General features: G+C 48.6%; 1 protein-coding gene across 1 annotated transcript in view; it reads right to left on the reverse strand.

The window, feature by feature from the left end:
* Positions 1–20,139, reverse strand: part of LOC126100366 (lipopolysaccharide-induced tumor necrosis factor-alpha factor homolog) — a 53,045-nt gene that overhangs the window by 24,444 nt on the left and 8,462 nt on the right. The window contains exon 2 of the mRNA XM_049911000.1: positions 11,059–11,188. Coding sequence (XP_049766957.1) covers positions 11,059–11,188 — 130 coding nt within the window. The remainder of the gene's footprint in view (positions 1–11,058; positions 11,189–20,139) is intronic.

A 20,139-nucleotide genomic window follows, 5' to 3' on the forward strand; every position in this document is an offset into this window, starting at 1 on the left:
CGCGTTTGAATTTTGTATGGATAGAGGTGTAAACTGTGGCGCATGAGACGATACGTGGACGTTGGCGTCATTTGGACCGCAGCTGCAACACGGCGAACGGAAACCCGAGGCCGCTGTTGGATCACCTGCTGCACTAGCTGCGCGTTGCCCTCTGTGGTTGCCGTACGTGGTCGCCCTACCTTTCCAGCACGTTCATCCGTCACGTTCCCAGTCCGTTGAAATTTTTCAAACAGATCCTTTATTGTATCGCTTTTCGGTCCTTTGGTTACATTAAACCTCCGTTGAAAACTTCGTCTTGTTGCAACAACACTGTGTTCTAGGCGGTGGAATTCCAACACCAGAAAAATCCTCTGTTCTAAGGAATAAACCATGTTGTCTACAGCACACTTGCACGTTGTGAACAGTACACGCTTACAGCAGAAAGACGACGTACAGAATGGCGCACCCACTGACTGCGTTGTCTTCTATATCTTTCACATCACTTGCAGCGCCATCTGTTGTTGAAAATTGGAACTACTGTAATTTCGAAAGTTTGTCCGCCTGAAAATGTACTGTTGTCCCAAGCATATCGCAACAAACGGTGTATTTCTATCGCTGCTCGTTTAGTTTTTATTGCCGTTTCAAATATACCGGTCATTTTTGAAACACCCTGTACATTGTTTGTTCTCTATTAAAATCTTTCATTTGCTAACTATGCCTACTAGTAGTTAGTGCCTTCCGTAGTTTGAATCTTTTATTTAGCTGGCAGTAGTGGCGCTCGCTGTATTGCAGTAGTTCGAGTAATGAAGATTTTTGTGAGGTAAGTGATTTGTGAAAGGTATAGGTTAATGTTACTCAGGGCCATTCTTTTGTAGGGATTTTTGAAAGTCAGATTGCGTTGCGCTAAAAATATTGTGTGTTAGTTAAAGCTCAGTCATGTATAAAGGTTCTAAGGGGACGTTTCATATGTCGACCCTTAGCCGAGGATACCTCACTGGAATCTTCTGATTTTTTCTTGTAGTTTGTGTAATTAGTGTAGATTTTGTTTATTGCTAGCGCGTAATTGTAGAGAGAATCTCCTTTGTAGTTGCAGTCTTTCATTGTTGTACAGTAAAACAGTTGTGGCATGCATGTAGATTTGCACCAAGTATTTCGCAGCTGCGCTTGCAATTAACTAGATATTTTCAGTGCTATGTTAATGTGTTCCCCTATTTTTGCTCTTCAAATTGTGTTTTTCTGTGTTGTCGTGTGACATATTGTGACAATAATGGCAAGGAAAAACGTAACACTAGGCTCCAAAGTAAACTGAGAAATGACAGTGAAGACGAAAGCAGTGTGCTAACGCCACCATGTAATGAATTAACTAATATTCAAAGTAGTAATTTGGTAACTGTGCATAGGGAAATGGAGCGAGCGTCAAATAATGGTGTAGACAGTGAAACAGGTAGTAAACAGGGAAGCATTATCGATCGATCGGTCGGCAACAGCTCGCCTCAGGAATCGGGAATGACAGAACACAATATTGCAAATACTGTAGACTCAGGTTTTGGGTTCTCACCGTTTTCTCAAATGAGTCAAGACACATTTTCCGCTTGTCAAAATGTGAATGTTGCCGGTGCAAATTCACTGCCGAAAAGCACTGAGGAACATGTTTCAGACACCAGTGCATTGTTATTACAATTAATGCAACAAAGGGGACGTTTCATAGACAAAGGGGAAGAAAACACGACCTGTGCAGTGTATAGAGGCCAATCGGCGCGCTGGAAGGACCAACGAGGTAACCTGTCCATCGGGGAGCGGAAAGGGAGAGAGAGAATCAACGGAAAATGGTCACTATCACAAAGGTCGTCGTGTGGCGACCAGTGTAATGAAGGGAGGAGAGAGGGAGAAGAAAGACAAAGATCAATGGCAGAAAAGGTACCATGACCAGCATTGAAATGAATAGGGGAGCCATCATTAAGAAGGCACAAGTCGTGGTCCGTAACAAATTGATCTAAGAGAAGACCTCGTCTAGATGGAAATGCACTGCCCAACAAGGGATGACGAGCATTAAAATCCCTGAGAAGGAGGAAGGGAGGAGGAAGTTGCTGAAGAAGGGCAGTTAAAGCAGCAGGTGTAAGAGTCCTGTCAGGAGGAAGATAAAGATTCCAAACCATGACCTCAGAGTCTAGGTGGACCCTAACAGCAACCACTTCCAATGTAGTTTGAAGAGGAATCCACATGCTAGCAGTGTCTGTACGGACCAACATACAGACACCACCAGAAGCCCACAGGGGTCCGACCCAATTACGAAAGAAAACACGGAAGCCACACAGGGTTAGTGAGTGACCATTAGTAAAATGAGATTCCTGTAGAACCACACAAGCTGCAGAATAAGACGAAATAAGGGATTTCAATTCTGGAAGGTGACTAGTATCCATTAGAATTCCATTGGGTAACCACAGAACGATGATTTAAATGGGGGTTGAACAGGATAAAGCCAGTCATACCACTGGGTCACCACCCGTCACTGACAAGGAGGGGGCGACATCCACGAACGACAGGTCAGAATGTGGTTGTGAAGCCGGGGATGGGACCTCTGGTAACACCAGAGGATGTTTGCCCCAGGACTTATGTTTCTTCTTCTTTTCTGTTTGAGATCGAGGAGGGCTGTGTGGCATAAAGGAGCCAGCTGCAGCAAGATCGGGAACAGAAAGAGATCGGGCGACCTGGGAGCCGACAGACCCCGGTTCTCGCGGTCGTCGCGTGGCAGTAGACCTTTGGCCTGGAAGGTGCTGGGAAGGGGCATCCCGGGAGGGGCGCCCTTGACCAGCAGACGCCGAAGGAGTGGGACACTTCTCTGGCTGGGGAGGGGGAGCAGCGCCCAGAGGAGAAGGTGTGGGAGCAAGGGCGAGCAAGGGCGAGCAAGGGCGAGCAAGGGCGAGCAAGGGCGAGCAAGGGCGAGCAAGGGCGAGCAAGGGCGAGCAAGGGCGAGCAAGGGCGAGCAAGGGCGAGCAAGGGCGAGCAAGGGCTGACGACATAACTAAAGCATAACTAGACATCATGGACACAGGTTGAAGACGTGTTTACTTCTTACGAGCATCTGTGTAGGTTAAACGATCAAGGGACTTATACTCCTGTATCTTCTTATCCTTCTTATATACTGGGCAATCTGGTGAACGTGGAGAATGATTGCCATGACTAACTCACACAGGAGGGGGAACACAGGGACGCCCCTCATGGAGTGGGCGTCCACAGTCACCAGACAGAGGGGCCTGTGAACAGCGGGAAGACGTGTGTCCAAAATGCAAGCACTTAGAACACCTCATAGGAGGTGGGATGTACGGCTTCACATCACATCGATAAACCATAATCTTTACTTTCTCAGGGAGGGTATCCCCTTCAAAGACCAGGATAAAGGCACCAGTATCAATGCGATTGTCCTTAGGACCCTTCTGAACACGCTGAACAAAGTGAACACCCTGTCCCAAAGTTCCTCATCAATCTGAAGGATGAGGTCCCTAAAAATCACACCTTGAACCATATTTAGAGACTGGTGGGGGGGGGGGGTAATGGACACAGGAATTGTGTCAAGTTGGGTACAGGCACGAAGGGCCGCAGACTGGGCAATTGAAGCAGTTTTGATCAGCAACGAACCCGACTGCATCTTGCTCAGGGAGTCCACTTGTCTTCAACGTGTTCCACAAAGAATAAAGGTTTGGTATAAGTGAAAGTATCCCCAGCAGTCCTGGTGCAAACCAGATAGCGATGGAAAGGCTTTGCCCCTAGCCGATGGGCCTGACCCTCTTCCCAGGGGGTAGCCATGGAAGGGAAGGCCGAAGGGGCAGGAGAAGCAGCACTAGGAGAATCAGTTCGATGCAGAGAGACAGCCGCAGAAGAACGGCCAGAGTTCTGGACCCATATGCGTTTCATTTACATAGCGTCTGCCCTGATTCCACCCACTCCGATCAGGGGCTGTCCTCACGGGCGCCACACAGCCACAGCAAGGGCCGTCTGGCACAGCGGCCATTGACGGAAGTTCTGATGCTCCAGGATGACGAGCAACCACTCCAAGGCTTTCATGAGGAGGTCACAGCTCAGGTATCAGAAGTGTGATCCCTGTGTGTTCAGGGGGAAACCAAAACGGTACATAGCGACCCTACCACATGGGCTGGCTACAGTGCTGGCTATGCACCCTAGCATCATACAACGACAAGAAAGAAAAGCTGGAATGAACTAGGAGGGCACACGTCAGAGACACTAGGTAAGGTGCTCTTCCCCAAACGGCTCACACTACGGAAGAGAAATTTAGTAATGGAGGTCAAACCCCAAAGGGGGACCAGGGAGTGCCAAAAGGAGGAGGTGATTGCGCAACGAAGCTAAATTGCAAAACCAACATAACCAGGAGGATAGCGGAGGCCAACATAAGCAAGGACATCAAGAGAGGGAGAGGAGAGGGCGAAGGAGCAAGGAGAGGAAAGGAGGGGAAGGGGAAGGAAATGCAGCACTGGAAAGAAGGAAGACTGCAATAGCTCGGGGCCCCGTGCTCGACACACACGTATCCACAAGAGAGTTGTGGCTCACGTGACGGACCAAACTGAAGAGTACGGCATATATGTTGTTCTGTATATCCATTCTGTTTAAAAACATTCTTCAAATGATCAATTTCTTCTTTAAAATGTTCCTCGTCAGAAGTGGCGTAAGGCTTTTTACCAGAGACCGCAAACCTCCTCTACGTTGGTGTGGTGGATGACAGCTGGTCGCATGAAGATAGCAGTCAGTATGAGTAGGCTCCCGATATACACTGTGTCCGTAAGTCCCATCGTCCTTTCTTTGAACTAAAAGATCAAGAAATGTAAGTTTACCATCACTTTCAATTTACATAGTAAATTGAATACTCTGATACGATTCAAAGCATCAATTCCATGTGAACAAACCATAAAAATATCATCAACGTATCTCAAAAAACAATTTGGTTTAAGACACGAAGTTTTGAGTGCCATGTCCTCAAAGTCTTCCATAAAAAGTTTGGCGGCTATGGGGGAGAGTGGACTCCCCATAGCCACTCCGTCCAAACACAGCTTTAAGACTATTTTCAAACCGACAAAGAAAATCGAAGAGTGTCTTAGATCGGCAAAGAAGAAGAGGGAAGATGGCGGCCAGCTGGTCCGCCGAAATATTGTGTCTAGACGACGACATGATCCGGTTGTAAACCCGTGATGAATATCAGCGTTTCTTCTTTCTTGTTGAGGGTTGATAGAGAGAGAGAAGATCCAACGGAGAGCAGCGCGCTTCGTTACAGGATCATTTAGTAATCGCGAAAGCGTTACGGAGATGATAGATAAACTTCAGTGGAAGACACTGCAGGAGAGACGCTCAGTAGCTCGGTACGTGCTTTTGTTAAAGTTTCGAGAACATACCTTCACCGAAGAGTCAAGCAGTATATTGCTCCCTCCTACGTATATCTCGCGAAGAGACCATGAGGATAAAATCAGAGAGATTAGAGCCCACACAGAAGCATATCGACAATCCTCCTTTCCACGAACAATACGAGACGAATAGAAGAGAGAACCGATAGCGGTACTCAGGGTACCCTCCGCCACACACCGTCAGGTGGCTTGCGGAGTATGGATGTAGATGTAGAAGCTATTCCCATGCTTTTTTTATTTCTTTAGCCTCTCTGAACATGCGGGTGTGATTGTGCTTCTCTACAGCCAGAACTTCCGTGTCGGAGAATTTTACTACGTGGTCGGTCTCTCACAGTGCGTGCTCTGCCACGGCCGATTTTTCCACCTGCCCCAACCTGCAGTGTCGCTTATGTTCTGTGATCCTGGTGCTGATTGGTCGTCCAGTCATTCCGACAAACTTTCCCCCATGTACATGGTATGCGGTGTATTTCAGACATTGCAAGTGGATCCCTGTTCTCCTTTGCCGATGTAAGACACTCTTCGATCTTCTTTGTCGGTTTGAAAATCGTCTTCACGCCGTGTTAGCGCATTATACGACCCATTCGGTCTCACCCTGGGAATGTACGGCAGAAAGGCCGTAACTGACATTTCTTTTTCTGGTCTGTCGCTTCGCCGAGTGTTTGGCTCTGTTACACTTCCAATGTGACTTGTGGCGTACCCAGGGCTCCTCAGAACACTTTCCAGGTGTTGCATTTCGCATCTGAGGTGCTGCGACTCTCATATTCGTCCTGCTATGGTTCCTGTAATATCCCTTATAGCCACAGAGGGCAAGGGTCTGCATTGCTGCGAACCAGGTTTCCTGGAGGGCAATGCAGATAACAGGTGTAAAGCTTAACAGTTGCCAAAGCTCAGCCAGGCGATCGAAAAAACCGCCTCAATTCCACTGGAGGATGACAGACATCGTGAGACTGGGAATGCTTGGAACATTCAATGAGGCACTTTACACCTCAGATTCACCTGCTACCACCGATTTATTGCCTGAGCAGCCTATATCCATTATCTCTGCGGGTCTGGCGAGTAGAGATGGGCAAAACTGTTCTTTTCAGAGATAGGATCAGAACTGTTCACTTCCTGAAATGAATTAGCTCTTTTTCATGACTCACCACTCATTTACAATAGAAAATAAATGGAAGGCACATTGCCCTTTAAACTTGGTTTATTCCAGTACTATACCTGTATTTTGATCTTATTTGATTCTATTTTGAAGTAACACAGATAATGAGTAAGAATTTTGTATTGTTTATTGAAATTTCCACGATATGACAAAGTTTTTGATTATTGATTTATTTTGCACTATCGTGGTTTTTTGGGTGATCGGGAAATGTTGTAACTTGAGATTTACATTAACAATATATTTGGCTATAATGTATTAAAATTTCATTAACCTCATACAAATACATTGCAAGCCATATATTTTTAAAGTGAACGTTTCCTTCCAAAGACGCCTAAAATCGCAAAATCCGTACCAGAATAAGAAAAAAAATATAAATTTGACTGTAAAACGAAAGTGCTGCATATAGCCTTACGCAGAATAAAACAAGGAAAATATTGGTGTATCACATTTTGCGATACGTTTATCGGTTCGCTCGTAATTAAAGCGTAAATTCGAGTGTCCATAATAAAAATCCTGTAGTAAGAGGAGTCGTCAAGAACCTAATCTGATCAGTTTAAACAAATAAAAATAAAATAAAAACAAATGATGTATACATAACATAATAATGTAATATACATAGCAGTATTACTACGAAGAACAATATCCAGTAGAGACGAACTCCGATGCAGAAGCACTGAGTCAAGCAGGTCGAGCCGCAAGCTGTATTACTGCGTGAGCTAAGACCGCAGAGACCAGAGTGACACCTGAGTTGCTTTGCTCAACGCTCTGGCTAGAGTCGAGAACGGTGGGGTGAGCATCGAGCGGGCGAGTTCCGAGGGTGGGGGGAGCAGTGAACGGCCACCACTCACCCGCTCCGAGACAAATCGTCCGTTCCCTTGCGAGCAGGTTGTTGCAAGTAGTTCCTATGTTATCCGCTAGGTGGCTCTGTCCTGTTGCTCGCATCAACTGCCCAGAGGGCAGGACGTGCGACTGAAACGATCGCCGACAGAGTGCGATGCGAAGTTAAGCTGCGCCAGACACTGCACGCGGCAGACGACGCACAGAGACGGCATGGCATATGTGAAACACAAAATCCAGTGGGGCACTGCACAATGCAGGCAGCCAAGGTAGAAGCAGGGCAGAGGCCGGCGCTGGCTGTGTTGTGTGGCGTGCACTGTGCTGTGACCAGCAGAGGCACTGATGATATGCTCCGTCTCTCTCTCTCTCTCTCTCTCTCTCTCTCTCTCTCTCTCTCTGCCGTGGGAAACGTTTGGAGCTACCGTTCTTTTTTTCTGAATCACTGATTGTTCACTCCTTTGAAAGATTCAACTCTATGAATCAGTTCAAGAGCGGATCCCCCATCTCTACTGGCGAGATCTAGGTCCTCAGCAGACGCCAAAATATCCACTACATCCTCAGCCACAGAGCTTGTAGGTAGCGGTGGTGTGGGTGCCACCACAAATTCCTTGGTCTTAGGGGCTTTCTTTTCGGATTTCTCTCGCTGCTCCTTGGGTTTCCCTGACTGCGAGGACTTCACTGGCTCAGTCTATGGGACTGAGGATGAGTCTGAAGCCCTGTGGCCAGCTGCTTCTGGGCTCTTCAGCCACTGGCAGGTGTCGTCTTTCCCACCAGAAGAAACCTGGGAAGGGAGTGACCCAATGGACCCCCTCCCAGTGAGAGAAGCCTAAGAAGACTTACGCTTCTCCGGCATAGAATGGTTGGGGGGGGGGTGTTGCTCCCGAAGTAGGTTGTGCAGGAGGAACAAGGAGGGAAATGCCCCCCCACCATCAAGGGGCAGGTGTAGTCTTTTGGCTCTGAGAGGTGACCTGGGTTGGTGGGACTGATGGTGCTAGAACTGTTGTAGCAGCAGCGTAAGACGATGTCATACGCACAGGATACAGGTGTTCAAATTTTCTGTTAGACTCAGTGTAGGTCAGTCTGTCCAGGGTCTTGTACTCCATGAGTTTCCTTTCTTTCTGGAGAATCCTGCAGTCGGGCAAGCAAGGTGAATGGTGCTCTCCGCAGTTGACACAGATGGGAAGCAGTGCACATGGAGTATGGGGATGTAATGGGCGTCCACAATCTCGGCATGTGATGCTGGAAGTACTGCAGAAAGACATATGGCCGAACTTCCAGCACTTAAAGCAACACATCAGGGGAGAGATACGGGGCTTTACATCACACCGGTAGACCATAACCTTGACCTTCTCGGGCAATGTATCACCCTCAAAGGCCAAGATGAAGGCACCGGTAGCAACCTGATTATCCTTTGGACCCCAGTGGACACACTGGACGAAATGTACACCTCGCCACTCTAAATTGGCATGCAGCTCATTGTCGTACTGCAAAAGAAGGTCTCTGTGAAACATGATACCCTGGACCATATTTAAGCTCTTATGAGCGTGATGGTTACAGAAACATCCCCCATCTTGTCACAAGCGAGTAACTCCCGTGACTGGGCAGAGGATGCTGTTTTGATCAGTACTGACACACATCTCATTTTGGACAAGCCCTCCACCTCCCCGAACTTGTCCTCTAAATGCTCAACAAAAACTGAGGTTTCATCATCATGAAAGATTCCCAATCAGCTCTGTAACATACAAGGTACCAGGGCGAATAAGATCCACTGTCATCCTTAGCCTGACGTTCCTCCCATGGTGTGTCCAGGGAGGGGAACGATTTGGGGCCGTACTTCTGTGTGTTGAATTGAGCTCATGATCACTTAGAGACTGCTGGTGTTTCACCACCGGCAAGAGATGACGTCCATTGGAGGGAGACCTGGTGATCGAGCAAACCAAGGGAACGTGTCGACAAGTTGTAGAGCATGTTTGGTTACAACAGCGATATGTGAGCGAGCGTTATCCTCCTGGAAAACACCCTCTGGAATGCTGTTCATGAATGGCAGCACTACGGGTCGAATTGCGAGACTCACGTACAAATCTGCAGTCAGGGTACGTGGATGACCACGAGAGTGCTGCTGCTGTCATACGAAATCGCACCTCAGACCGTAACTCCAGGTATAGGCCTGGAAACCCAAGATACCTCCAACTCTGCCCTCCAATAAGATCTCACGTGACACCATGGAATACGCAAATGGCGGTGGTTTGGGGTCAGTGGAAGAGAATGGCATCTTCGTCGCCTGAAAGGCATTCCTGACTAACGTCAACTCACCAAGTCCAAACTCAGAGGTAACTAACGCTCATGATCGTTACAGCGTTTATTTAAAACAAACCTGATTTGCATCCTCATATTGGCGCTACTACCACTACTCTTATGCGACTTACTCGAAATATCAACAACATACTTGCCGTTGCCATTCTTTTCACTTTTGTGGCATCTAGCTCCAAGATTCTTTCCTCAGAGCAGTAGAGGTTGCAGCAGTATCCGTATGACGTAATCACTGGTGTGAAGTACCTTCAGCAGATGGTATCTTTCTTGTGGGAAAGACCGCCAGAATTTTAGTCTATCAGCGTGACTGGCTGATACGTTCGGAAGCTGCGCACTAACATGCTAACTTTCCATCACTAATATTTTAATAACGGTACATTAAACTTGCTTAATGTTGTGGAATAGTTATCTCTAAATAGCAAGCTACCGCGTACTTACTTAGAAAGTTAGAATTACATCCAAAACTAAAAAGAAAGCTAAACAAACAGATAGACTAAGCCCTTCGGGTGTTCTGCCTAGACCCGGCTCCCAAGCGAAGTTATTTCTAATCAGATCAGGAGGAGGCAGCCGTGGTTGGCAGTTGTGGTTGTCTTCTCCAGCAGAACAAATCTTAATTTTGTCCAAGAATAATGGACTATAACATTTTAAGAATCTGTGGCATCAGTTACTGGTGTCACAAGGTACAGATTGTAAATATATTAATAACATGGGACTTGTTCAAAAGACAGTGGATAAAGTTCGTAACTTGCAGTTTCTTGTGTTCTGCTCGAATAAATACAAGTTGCATCCGTAAATAGTTAACGGACGAGTTATTTACCCAAGGTCAGTTCTCGCTAACAGTTCATTACAGCCTCAAGACAATGGATCTACGATCTATGGGCAGGTAGTATCTTTGGAAGATTCCCGATTGGTCAAAATAAACAATTATGTACTTCACCCAGGGCGGTGACGGCAATTAGGCACCTAGCGTGTAATGCATTCCCACAACAAATTAAATCATTAACACGTCATCTGTGGTACACAGGAGAAAGTTGATTATAATTCATCTAATCATTATTTTACGCCGTAAAGCCTCTCAGATAGGTGAACAGTTCTCTTAGAGATGGACCATTCTGCTCTCGCTATCCAAATCACATCCTCGAGTGCCTATCTCTCACTAGCGGCGAAGTCGTCTCCACCTCGTGGCTACCACGCAACGATCAGCATCGGACCGTTTCAGCGCCAACTCGCTGCCGAGGGATTCCTCGTACCGTACATGCAAGAGGAGAATCGGTGACGCTCATTAGGATGCGAACGAGACATCAGGTGTGTAGCAAATCCACATCATCTCTTTGTGGCTGGTGCCGAAGTAGCCCGCGGCCTCTGACTCACCCGACAGGCAGGAGCGCGGCGGCGATGACCCATGTGCGTTTGGTGGTGGTGCGGTGCATCCTTGTGGTGATGACGGAGCGGCAGCTGGGGCACGTAATGAGCTGAGGCTCCCACCCCAGGCCCGCCGACACTGTAGCAACACACACAACTGTCACTGACATAATCAACAGCTCCAACATATACAGGGTGTTACAAAAAGGTACGGCCAAACTTTCAGGAAACATTCCTCACACACAAAGAAAGAAAATATGTTATGAGGACCTGTGTCCGGAAACGCTTACTTTCCACGTTAGAGCTCATTTTATTACTTCTCTTCAAATCACATTTATCATGGAATGGAAACGCACAGCAACAGAACGTACCAGCGAGACTTCAAACACTGTGTTACAGGAAATGTTCAAAATGTCCTCCGTTAGCGAGGATACATGCATCCACCCTCCGTCGCATGGAATCCCTGATGCGCTGATGCACCCCTGGAGAATGGCGTATTGTATCACACCCATCCACAATACGAGCACGAAGAGTCTCTACATTTGGTACCGGGGTTGCGTAGACAAGAGCTTTCAAACGCCCCCATAAATGAAAGTCAAGAGGGTTGAGGTCAGGAGAGCGTGAAGGCTCTACCAATCCATCGGTCACCGAATCTGTTGTTGAGAAGCGTACGAACACTTCGACTGAAATGTGCAGGAGCTCCATCGTGCATGAAGCACATGTTGTGTCGTACGTTCTAGCAGCACCGGTAGAGTATACCGTATGATATCATGATAACGTGCTCCACTGAGCGTAGGTGGAAGAACATGGGGCCTCAATCAAGACATCACCAACAATGCCTGCCCAAACGTTCACAGAAAATCTGTGTCGATGACGTGATTGCACAATTGCGTGCGGATTCTCGTCAGCCCACACGTGTTGATTGTGAAAATTTACAATTTGAACACGTTGGAGTGCATACTGACGAAACTAAAATGAGCTCTAACATGGAAATTAAGTGTTTCCGGACACATGTCCACATAACATCTTTTCTTTATTTGTGTGTGAGGAATGTTTCCTGAAAGTTTGGCCGTACCTTTTTATAACACCCTGTATAATGCCACCCAAAAACCAAAAAACGTGCTACACCAGTTACTGTATATGAAGCATGTTGAGAAAGTAGTGTGCTGTTCATCTACATCTACATTCATACTCCACAAGCCACCCAACGGTGTGTGGCGGAGGGCACTTTACGTGCCACTGTCATTACCTCCCTTTTCTGTTCCAGTCGTGTATGGTTCGCGGGAAGAACGACTGTCGGAAAGCCTCCGTGCGCGCTCGAATCTCTCTAATTTCACATTCGTGATCTCCTCGGGAGGTGTAAGTAGGGGGAAGCAATATATTCGATACCTCATCCAGAAACTTTTTTTTTTTTGTGGTTTTAGGGCGCACAACTTCAATGGTCATTAGCGCCCTGGCTACTCTAAGAATGCACCGCGAGGCACAAGTTGACAACAACTAAAAGGGAAAACACGATAAAAGACAGACTGACAGGCATAGGATTAAAAAACAGCATCATCAAATGTCCTTAGAGAGGTTTGTCAAATTGATAAAACGAAGAACACGAGCAGCTGCTCGTGGGTCATCCGCTAAAATGGCATCGAAGGTACTTGGCAGGTTAAGATCTAGACGCAGCGTGTTAAAATCTGGACAGGACATTAAAATGTGTCGAACCGTCAGCAAGTGCCCACATGGGCAGAACGGCGCCGGCGCAGCCGTCAGCAGATGGCGATGGCTGAACCGGCAGTGTCCAATTCTTAACCGGGCCAAAACTACCTCCTCCCGCCGAGAAGGGCGTGAGGAGGACGTCCAAGCCACGGGAAGAGGTTTTAAGGCCCGAAGCTTGTTGTCTGTAAGTGCAGCCCAATCGGCATGCCACAGCGATAAAATGTGCCGACAAATGACCCTGCTAAAATCGGACGAAGAGACAACAAGAAGCTGTCCGAGGCTGGAGGACCGCAGCCTTGGCCGCGGCATCTGCAGCTTCGTTCCCAGGGATACCGACATGGCCAGGAACCCACATAAAGCTAACCGGAGAACCGACGTCCACCAGCTGCTGAAGAGAGCGTTGGATCCGGTGTACGAAAGGGTGAACCGGGTACGGATCACTGAGGCTCTGGATGGCGCTCAGGGAATCGGAGCAGATGACATAAGCAGAATGTCGGTGGCGGCAGATGTAAAGAACAGCCTGGTAGAGGGCAAAGAGCTCAGCTGTGAAGACCGAACAATGGCCATGGAGCCGGTATTTGAAACTTTGTGCTCCGACAATAAAGGAACACCCGACCCCGTCATTGGTCTTAGAGCCATCTGTATAAATGAAAGTCATGTTGATGAACTTCGAACGAAGTTCCAAAAAACGGGAGTGGTAGACCGAACCGGGTGTAACCTCTTTTGGGAGCGAGCTGAGGTCAAGGTGAACGCGGACCTGAGCCTGGAGCCAAGGTGGCGTGTGGCTCTCGCCCACTTGAAAGGTTGCAGGGAGTGAAAAATTAAGGTGTTGAAGGAGGCGACGAAAGCGAACTCCAGGGGGTAGCAGGGCAGAGACATACAACCCGTATTGACGGTCGAGAGAGTCGTCAAAAAAGGAACGATAAGACGGATGGTCGGGCATTGACAGTAGCCGACAGGCATACCGACAAAGCAGTATATCGCGCCGGTAGGTGAGTGGCAATTCGCCAGCGTCAGCATGAAGACTCTCTACGGGACTAGTATAAAATGCTCCGATCGCAAGTCGTAAACCCCGATGTTGTATGGAGTTGAGGCGGCGTAAGATGGATGGCCGTGCAGAGGAGTATACGAAGCTCCCATAATCCAGCTTGGAGCGGACGATCGACCGATATAGACGAAGTAGGACGGTTCGATCCGCTCCCCACGACATACCACTGAGAACACGGAGGACATTTAAAGAACGGGTACAACGGGCGGCCAAATATGACACATGTGGAGACCAGCTAAGTTTCCTGTCAAATGTAAGGCCTAAAAATTTGGTTGTCTCCACGATTGGGAGAGCAACAGGACCGAGTCGTAAGGACGGTGGGAGAAACTCTTTGTAGCGCAAGAAGTTAATACAGACCGTCTTCTCGGCAGAAAAACGGAAGCCATTGGCGACACTCCAGGAGTAAAGACGGTCAAGAGAACGCTGAAGACAGCGCTCCAGGACACGTGTACGCTGCGCGCTGCAATAGATGGTAAAATCGTCCACAAAAAGGGAGCCTGATACATCAGCTGGGAGGCAATCCATTATTGGATTGATCGCGATGGCGAACAGAGCGACGCTCAAAACTGAGCCCTGTGGCACCCCATTCTCCTGGCGAAAGGTGTCTGACAGGACAGAACCCACACGTACCCTGAACTGTCGATCCATTAAAAAGGAACGAATAAAAAGAGGGAGGCGACCGCGAAGGCCCCATGTATGCATGGTGCGGAGAATGCCCGCCCTCCAACAGGTGTCGTAAGCCTTCTCCAAATCAAAGAACACAGCCGCGGTCGGGCGCTTCCGCAAGAAGTTATTCATAATGAAGGTCGACAAGGTAACCAGATGGTCAACAGCAGAGCGGCGCCTACGAAATCCACATTGTACATTGGTAAGTAGGCGTCGAGACTCGAGCAGCCAAACCAATCGAGAGTTAACCATTCGCTCCATCACTTTACAGACACAGCTGGTAAGCGAGATAGGTCGATAACTGGAAGGCAAGTGCTTGTCCTTCCCCGGCTTAGGAATCGGGACAACAATAGACTCGCGCCAGCATGCGGGAACATGTCCCTCAATCCAGATGCGATTGTATGTACGAAGAAGAAAACCTTTACCCGCAGGAGAAATGTTCTTCAGCATCTGAATATGAATAGAATCAGGCCCTGGAGCGGAGGACCGTGATCGGCCAAGTGCGTTTTCGAGTTCCCGCATGGTGAATGGGGCATTATAACTTTCACAATTCGAGGAGCGGAAGTTAGGTGGCCTAGCCTCCTCTGCCTGTTTGCGGGGGAGGAAGGCAGGGTGGTAATGAGCGGAGCTCGAAACCTCTGCGAAAAAGCGGCCAAAGGCATTGGAGACAGCCTCAGGGGCCACAAGGACGTCATTCGCGACCTTGAAGCCAGAAACTAGTGAGTGGACCTTAGTGCCAGATAGCCGGCGCAGGCTACCCCAGACAACAGAAGGAGTAGAACTGTTGAAGGTGCTTGTGAAAGCAGCCCAGCTGGCTTTCTTGCTTTCTTTGATAATACGACGACACTGAGCACGTAATCGTTTATGATACAATTCGCCACTGTAGGGTGGCGTTTAAATGTGCGTACAGCACGTCGACGAGCACATAAAGCGTCTCTACATGCTGCGGTCCACCAGGGGACCTGTACGCGACGTGGAGAAGTAGGGTGAGGGATGGAATATTCAGCAGCAGCAAGAATGACTTCCGTGAGGTGTGCGATCTGACGATCGCAGCTTGTGAAGGTTTGATCCTGAAAGGTCGCCCTGGAAGAGAAGAGCCCCCAGTCTGCCTTGGAGATGGTCCAACTAGAGGAGCACGGAGAGGGGGTATGCTGTAGGAGATGGATAACACACGGGAAGTGGTCGCTCGAATATGTATCAGAAAGTGCATACCACTCAAACCGGCGTGCAAGTTGGGGAGTACATATAGAGAGGTCTAAATGGGAATAGGTGTGAGATGTGTCCGAAAGAAAAGTAGGGGCGCCAGTATTGAGGCAGACAAGATTGAACTGGTTGAAAAGGTCTGCTAACAAGGAGCCCGTCGGGCAGGATGCTGGAGAGCCCCAAAGGGGATGGTGGGCATTGAAGTCTCCAGTTAACAAAAATGGTGCAGGTAGCTGAGCAATAAGTTGCATCATGTCTGCCCTGGTAACGGCAGATGACGATGGAGTGTAAACGGTACAAAAGGAAAACGTAAAAGTGGGGAGAGTAATGCGGATGGCAACTGCCTGCAGGCCGGTGTGCAACGTGATGGGATCGTAGTAAATATCATCCCGGACCAGCAACATAACCCCTCCATGAGCTGGGATACCTACCACAGGGGGTAGGTCAAAACGCACAGAGGTGTAGTGTGCCAAGGCAATTTGATCGCATGGGCGTAGCTTCGTTTCCTGGAGGGCTACGACGAGCGGACGGTGCAAGCGGAGCAGTAACTTCAAGTCCTCTCGGTTGGAGCGAATGCTGCGAATATTCCAGTGAATAAGTGCCATCGTAAGAAAAGGAAGATGAAAGAAGGGGTCACCTCGAAGGCCGCTGAGGGCCTGGCTTCAAGCGAGCACTGCCGCCGCTATCAGTAGGCGGACAGTCATCGTCCATTGGGTCTATAGGTTCATCGGCCATCTTGGGAGGATGGTCGGGAGGGGGAGCTTCCTCCGCCGGTGAACGGCCAGATGTACGGCTACCAGCGGTGCGGCCAGGCGAAACGGATGACGGCCTGGGGCGGCAACCGCTGGGTGGCGCAGGAGAAGAAATGCGCCGTGGCGGAGAAGGAGAACTGTGCTTCCTATGAGCCTTTTTTGAAGGACGTTTGGTGGAAGTACCGGTCGAAGGCTGGGAGGTCGAGGTACGTAGGAAGTCTGCAAGGGATGGTTCCTTCTTGAAGGCCCGTGCATCTGACTGCGGGGTCTTCGTCTTAGCAGAAGCTGATGAAGGGGCTGGTGTCTGTGGGGTGATGGGAGGAAGAGGAGACGTCGACCGCGCGATCTTAGCACTGGCCGAACGGACGACCGTGGTGCTGAAGGTCAGATCGCATGTCTGGGTTGCTACCTCCCTGGTAGTCCGAGGAGAGGCGAGGACAGTACTGTATTTCCCCGCTGGGAGCAGCGCGGGCTTCCTACTAGCCAATAGCTTGCGAGCAGCCGAGGTGGACACTTTCTCTTTGACCCGAATTTCTTGGATACAGCGTTCTTCCTTATAAACAGGACAGTCGCGGGAGGATGCGGCATGGTCACCCTGACAGTTCACACAACGAGGAGACGGAGGTGGACAGTCACCCTCATGGGCATCCCTGCCACAAGTGACACATTTAGCCGCATTGGAACAAGACTGTCGAGTGTGATTGAAACGCTGACACTGGTAGCAGCGCGTAGGTGTCGGGACATAGGGGCGAACAGAAATAACCTCGTAGCCCGCCTTGATGCGCGATGGCAGCTTAACACTATCGAAGGTCAAGAAAAGTGTCCGGGTCGGTACAAGGTCATTGTTGACCTTTTTCATGACCCTATGGACAGCCGTCACGCCCTGCTGAGCGAGGAAAGATTGAATCTCCTCGTCAGTCAATCCGTCGAGGGAGCTAGTATAGACTACACCACGAGACGAATTCAAAGTTCGGTGGGCCTCCACCCGGACAGGGAACGTGTACAGGAGTGTGGCCCGAAGCAGTTTTTGTGCCTGAAAGGCACTCTCAGTTTCTAGTAATAAGGTACCGTTACGCAACCTGGTACAAGATTTGGCAGATCCGGCTATGGCATCTACGCCCTTCTGGATAACGAAAGGGTTGACAGAGGAAAAATCCTTTCCGTCCTCAGATCGAGAAACGACGAGGAACTGTGGGCAGGCGGTAGTACTTTTGTCACTGGTGGCTGGTCACGTTTCCGTTTTTGGGCAGAAGTCGAGAGAGATGGAGTAGAATCCATTGCGGAGGAATCCCCCATGATTGCCAGCGTCTCCGATGGCGCGCTCCTTCCTTGTGGGGACCCTCTCAGAGGGCACTCCCGCCTTAGGTGAATGTTTACACCTCAGGTCACACCTCCCGAGAAACAGACGGAGGGACCAATCGGCATGGTCAGAAGGTATCAGCTCAGGCAATCACCCCTCTCCGGGCCTGGCCTTTACCAGGGGGTACGCGCGTGCCTTACATGTCTACCCAGGGCGGGGAATTACGCGTTACCCCGTCACCGGCTACGCGTGCGAACGCGTGGGTCGGCCTTCAGGCACGCACAGGGAGGAAGGAAGAAGAGGAAAAAGAAGAGAGAGAGGGAGAAAGAGGACAGACTGTCTCAAACGCCGAGGCGGAGACCAGAGAAGGCAAGGAGAAGAAGGCAATGAGAAGGCAAGGAGAAGAAGGCAATGAGAAGGCAAGGAGAAGTCAAGGGAAAGAGTAAGGAAGACAGTGAGGTGGAGAAGAGCAAAGAAAGGAACCAACAAAAGGAAGGAAGAAACGAGAAGTGAAAAACCAAAAAGACCACAATTATAGGTCGTGGAACCGTCCGTCACCGGACGCAGGCGCTAACTACCCCCGTGAGGGGGATGGACTCCTTTTAGTCGCCTCTTACGACAGGCAGGAATACCTCGGGCCTATTCTAATCCCCGGACCCGCAGGGGGGTCATCCAGAAACGCACCCTCTCGAAACCTGGCGAGCAAGGTACACCGCGATGCAGAGCGCCTCTCTCGCAGAGTCTGCCACTTGAGTTTGCTAAACATCTCCGTAACGCTATCACGGTTACCAAATAACCCTGTGACGAAACGCGCCGCTCTTCTTTGGATCTTCTCTATCTCCTCCGTCAACCCGATCTGGCACGGACCCCACACTGATGAGCAATACTCAAGTATAGTTCCTGGCCTAAGCCAATATTGCCGTGACCGTAACGGATTGTCGATTTTTGTGTTTGAGAATTGGCAACACTGAGTTGCAGAGGGAGACCCCTGACCAGAACGAACATCGCAGGACCACGGTAGTAAGTAAACGCACGTTGTAGTGTCCAGTTGCGTCAAGGATGTCCTCACACAACCTTAGGCACCAACTTGCGCCGTGTCACATTTGGAACCATTCCCCTGGCTTGGCGCTTTCAGATCATCTCTTCACCGCCCTGAAGGCATACACGAGGAATTAAATTTTCAACAGACAGGCAGGTGCAAAAAGAGTTCTGAAGTGGGTGAAGGAGCTGGAGCGAGAGTTCCTAAAGGAGGGGATAGAGAACGTTGTAACACAGCTCACCACGTGCACTGAACTGGATAACGATTGTGAGTAAAAATAGTTAAATGTATCAACAATATACTGTTCTTTTCCGAATACATAGTTCCTAAAAAATATATAAATACGTAGTACACTTACTTTCTGAATATGCCACATGACATCTAAATTGATATGCTGGGTTTAGCAGATTACGTTAGGCAGTTGTGTTTATTTTAACTTACAGATTTGTAATAACCTACAGTGACAATTCAGAATATGCGGCAAACCGCGACAAGAACTCAGATTTAGTTATTTTCGCAAGCATTCGCCTTAATCGTCAGACTATTAAACACCACTCCAGACCTGACACAAATTTTCATTGGTGTTCGGCAATTACAGGTAAGAACAACGGTGCCGAAGTTTCATAGGTGGAAATCACTAGTTCGAATCCTAATATGACACAAAGTCTCAATCACAGCTTTAGGTTATCATGCCGGCTCAGTAAATGTGAATGGTTTGCAATGATATCATTCCATTTGAACTTTATTAACTTCTTCCCTATCGATCCATTGACTTCATGCTCTTACAAAATTTGATTCCCGCCATATAGAATTACACCACCTGCAGGAAAGACCAGAAATTTATTTTATGACTGATGTATAAGACACATCAATGGTAACTGCTACGTGAAAGTTGTAATTTACAAATGCAAACAGTAAGTGTACATTCGATCAGTCAGTTACGAGCAGACATAGTTGAAGTAGCGGAGACGCGGCCGTAGTGTACCAACGTTGTGTTACAAATCGCAACGTAACATCTCTACATCGAATGTGCAAGATATTAACCAGAATGTTTTGAAGAACAGAAGTGTATGCAAAGTGTCCCGCACACCTTCACTTCCGAACAAAAATAATTACGTGTGGGCTCCTGCCGCGACTAGATTGAAATGTAACCAAGGAAAATTATTTTCTCGAAAAAATCGTCTAGTGTGAAGACACTATGATATCAATGCCAACCTATCACGGAAAGACAGAAAAGCAGAAATTCATATGAAAAGTCAACGCTTTGACGATATAACAGACGTTCAAGCAAAATGAATTTTCTCTCAGTTTCCCATGGTTTTATGAACCTTCTATGAGTTATACTTACGTGGAAGGGGAGGGGGCACCTTGAGAA

Source organism: Schistocerca cancellata, chromosome 1 (assembly GCF_023864275.1).
Source record: "Schistocerca cancellata isolate TAMUIC-IGC-003103 chromosome 1, iqSchCanc2.1, whole genome shotgun sequence".
Taxonomy (NCBI): Eukaryota; Metazoa; Arthropoda; class Insecta; order Orthoptera; family Acrididae; genus Schistocerca; species Schistocerca cancellata.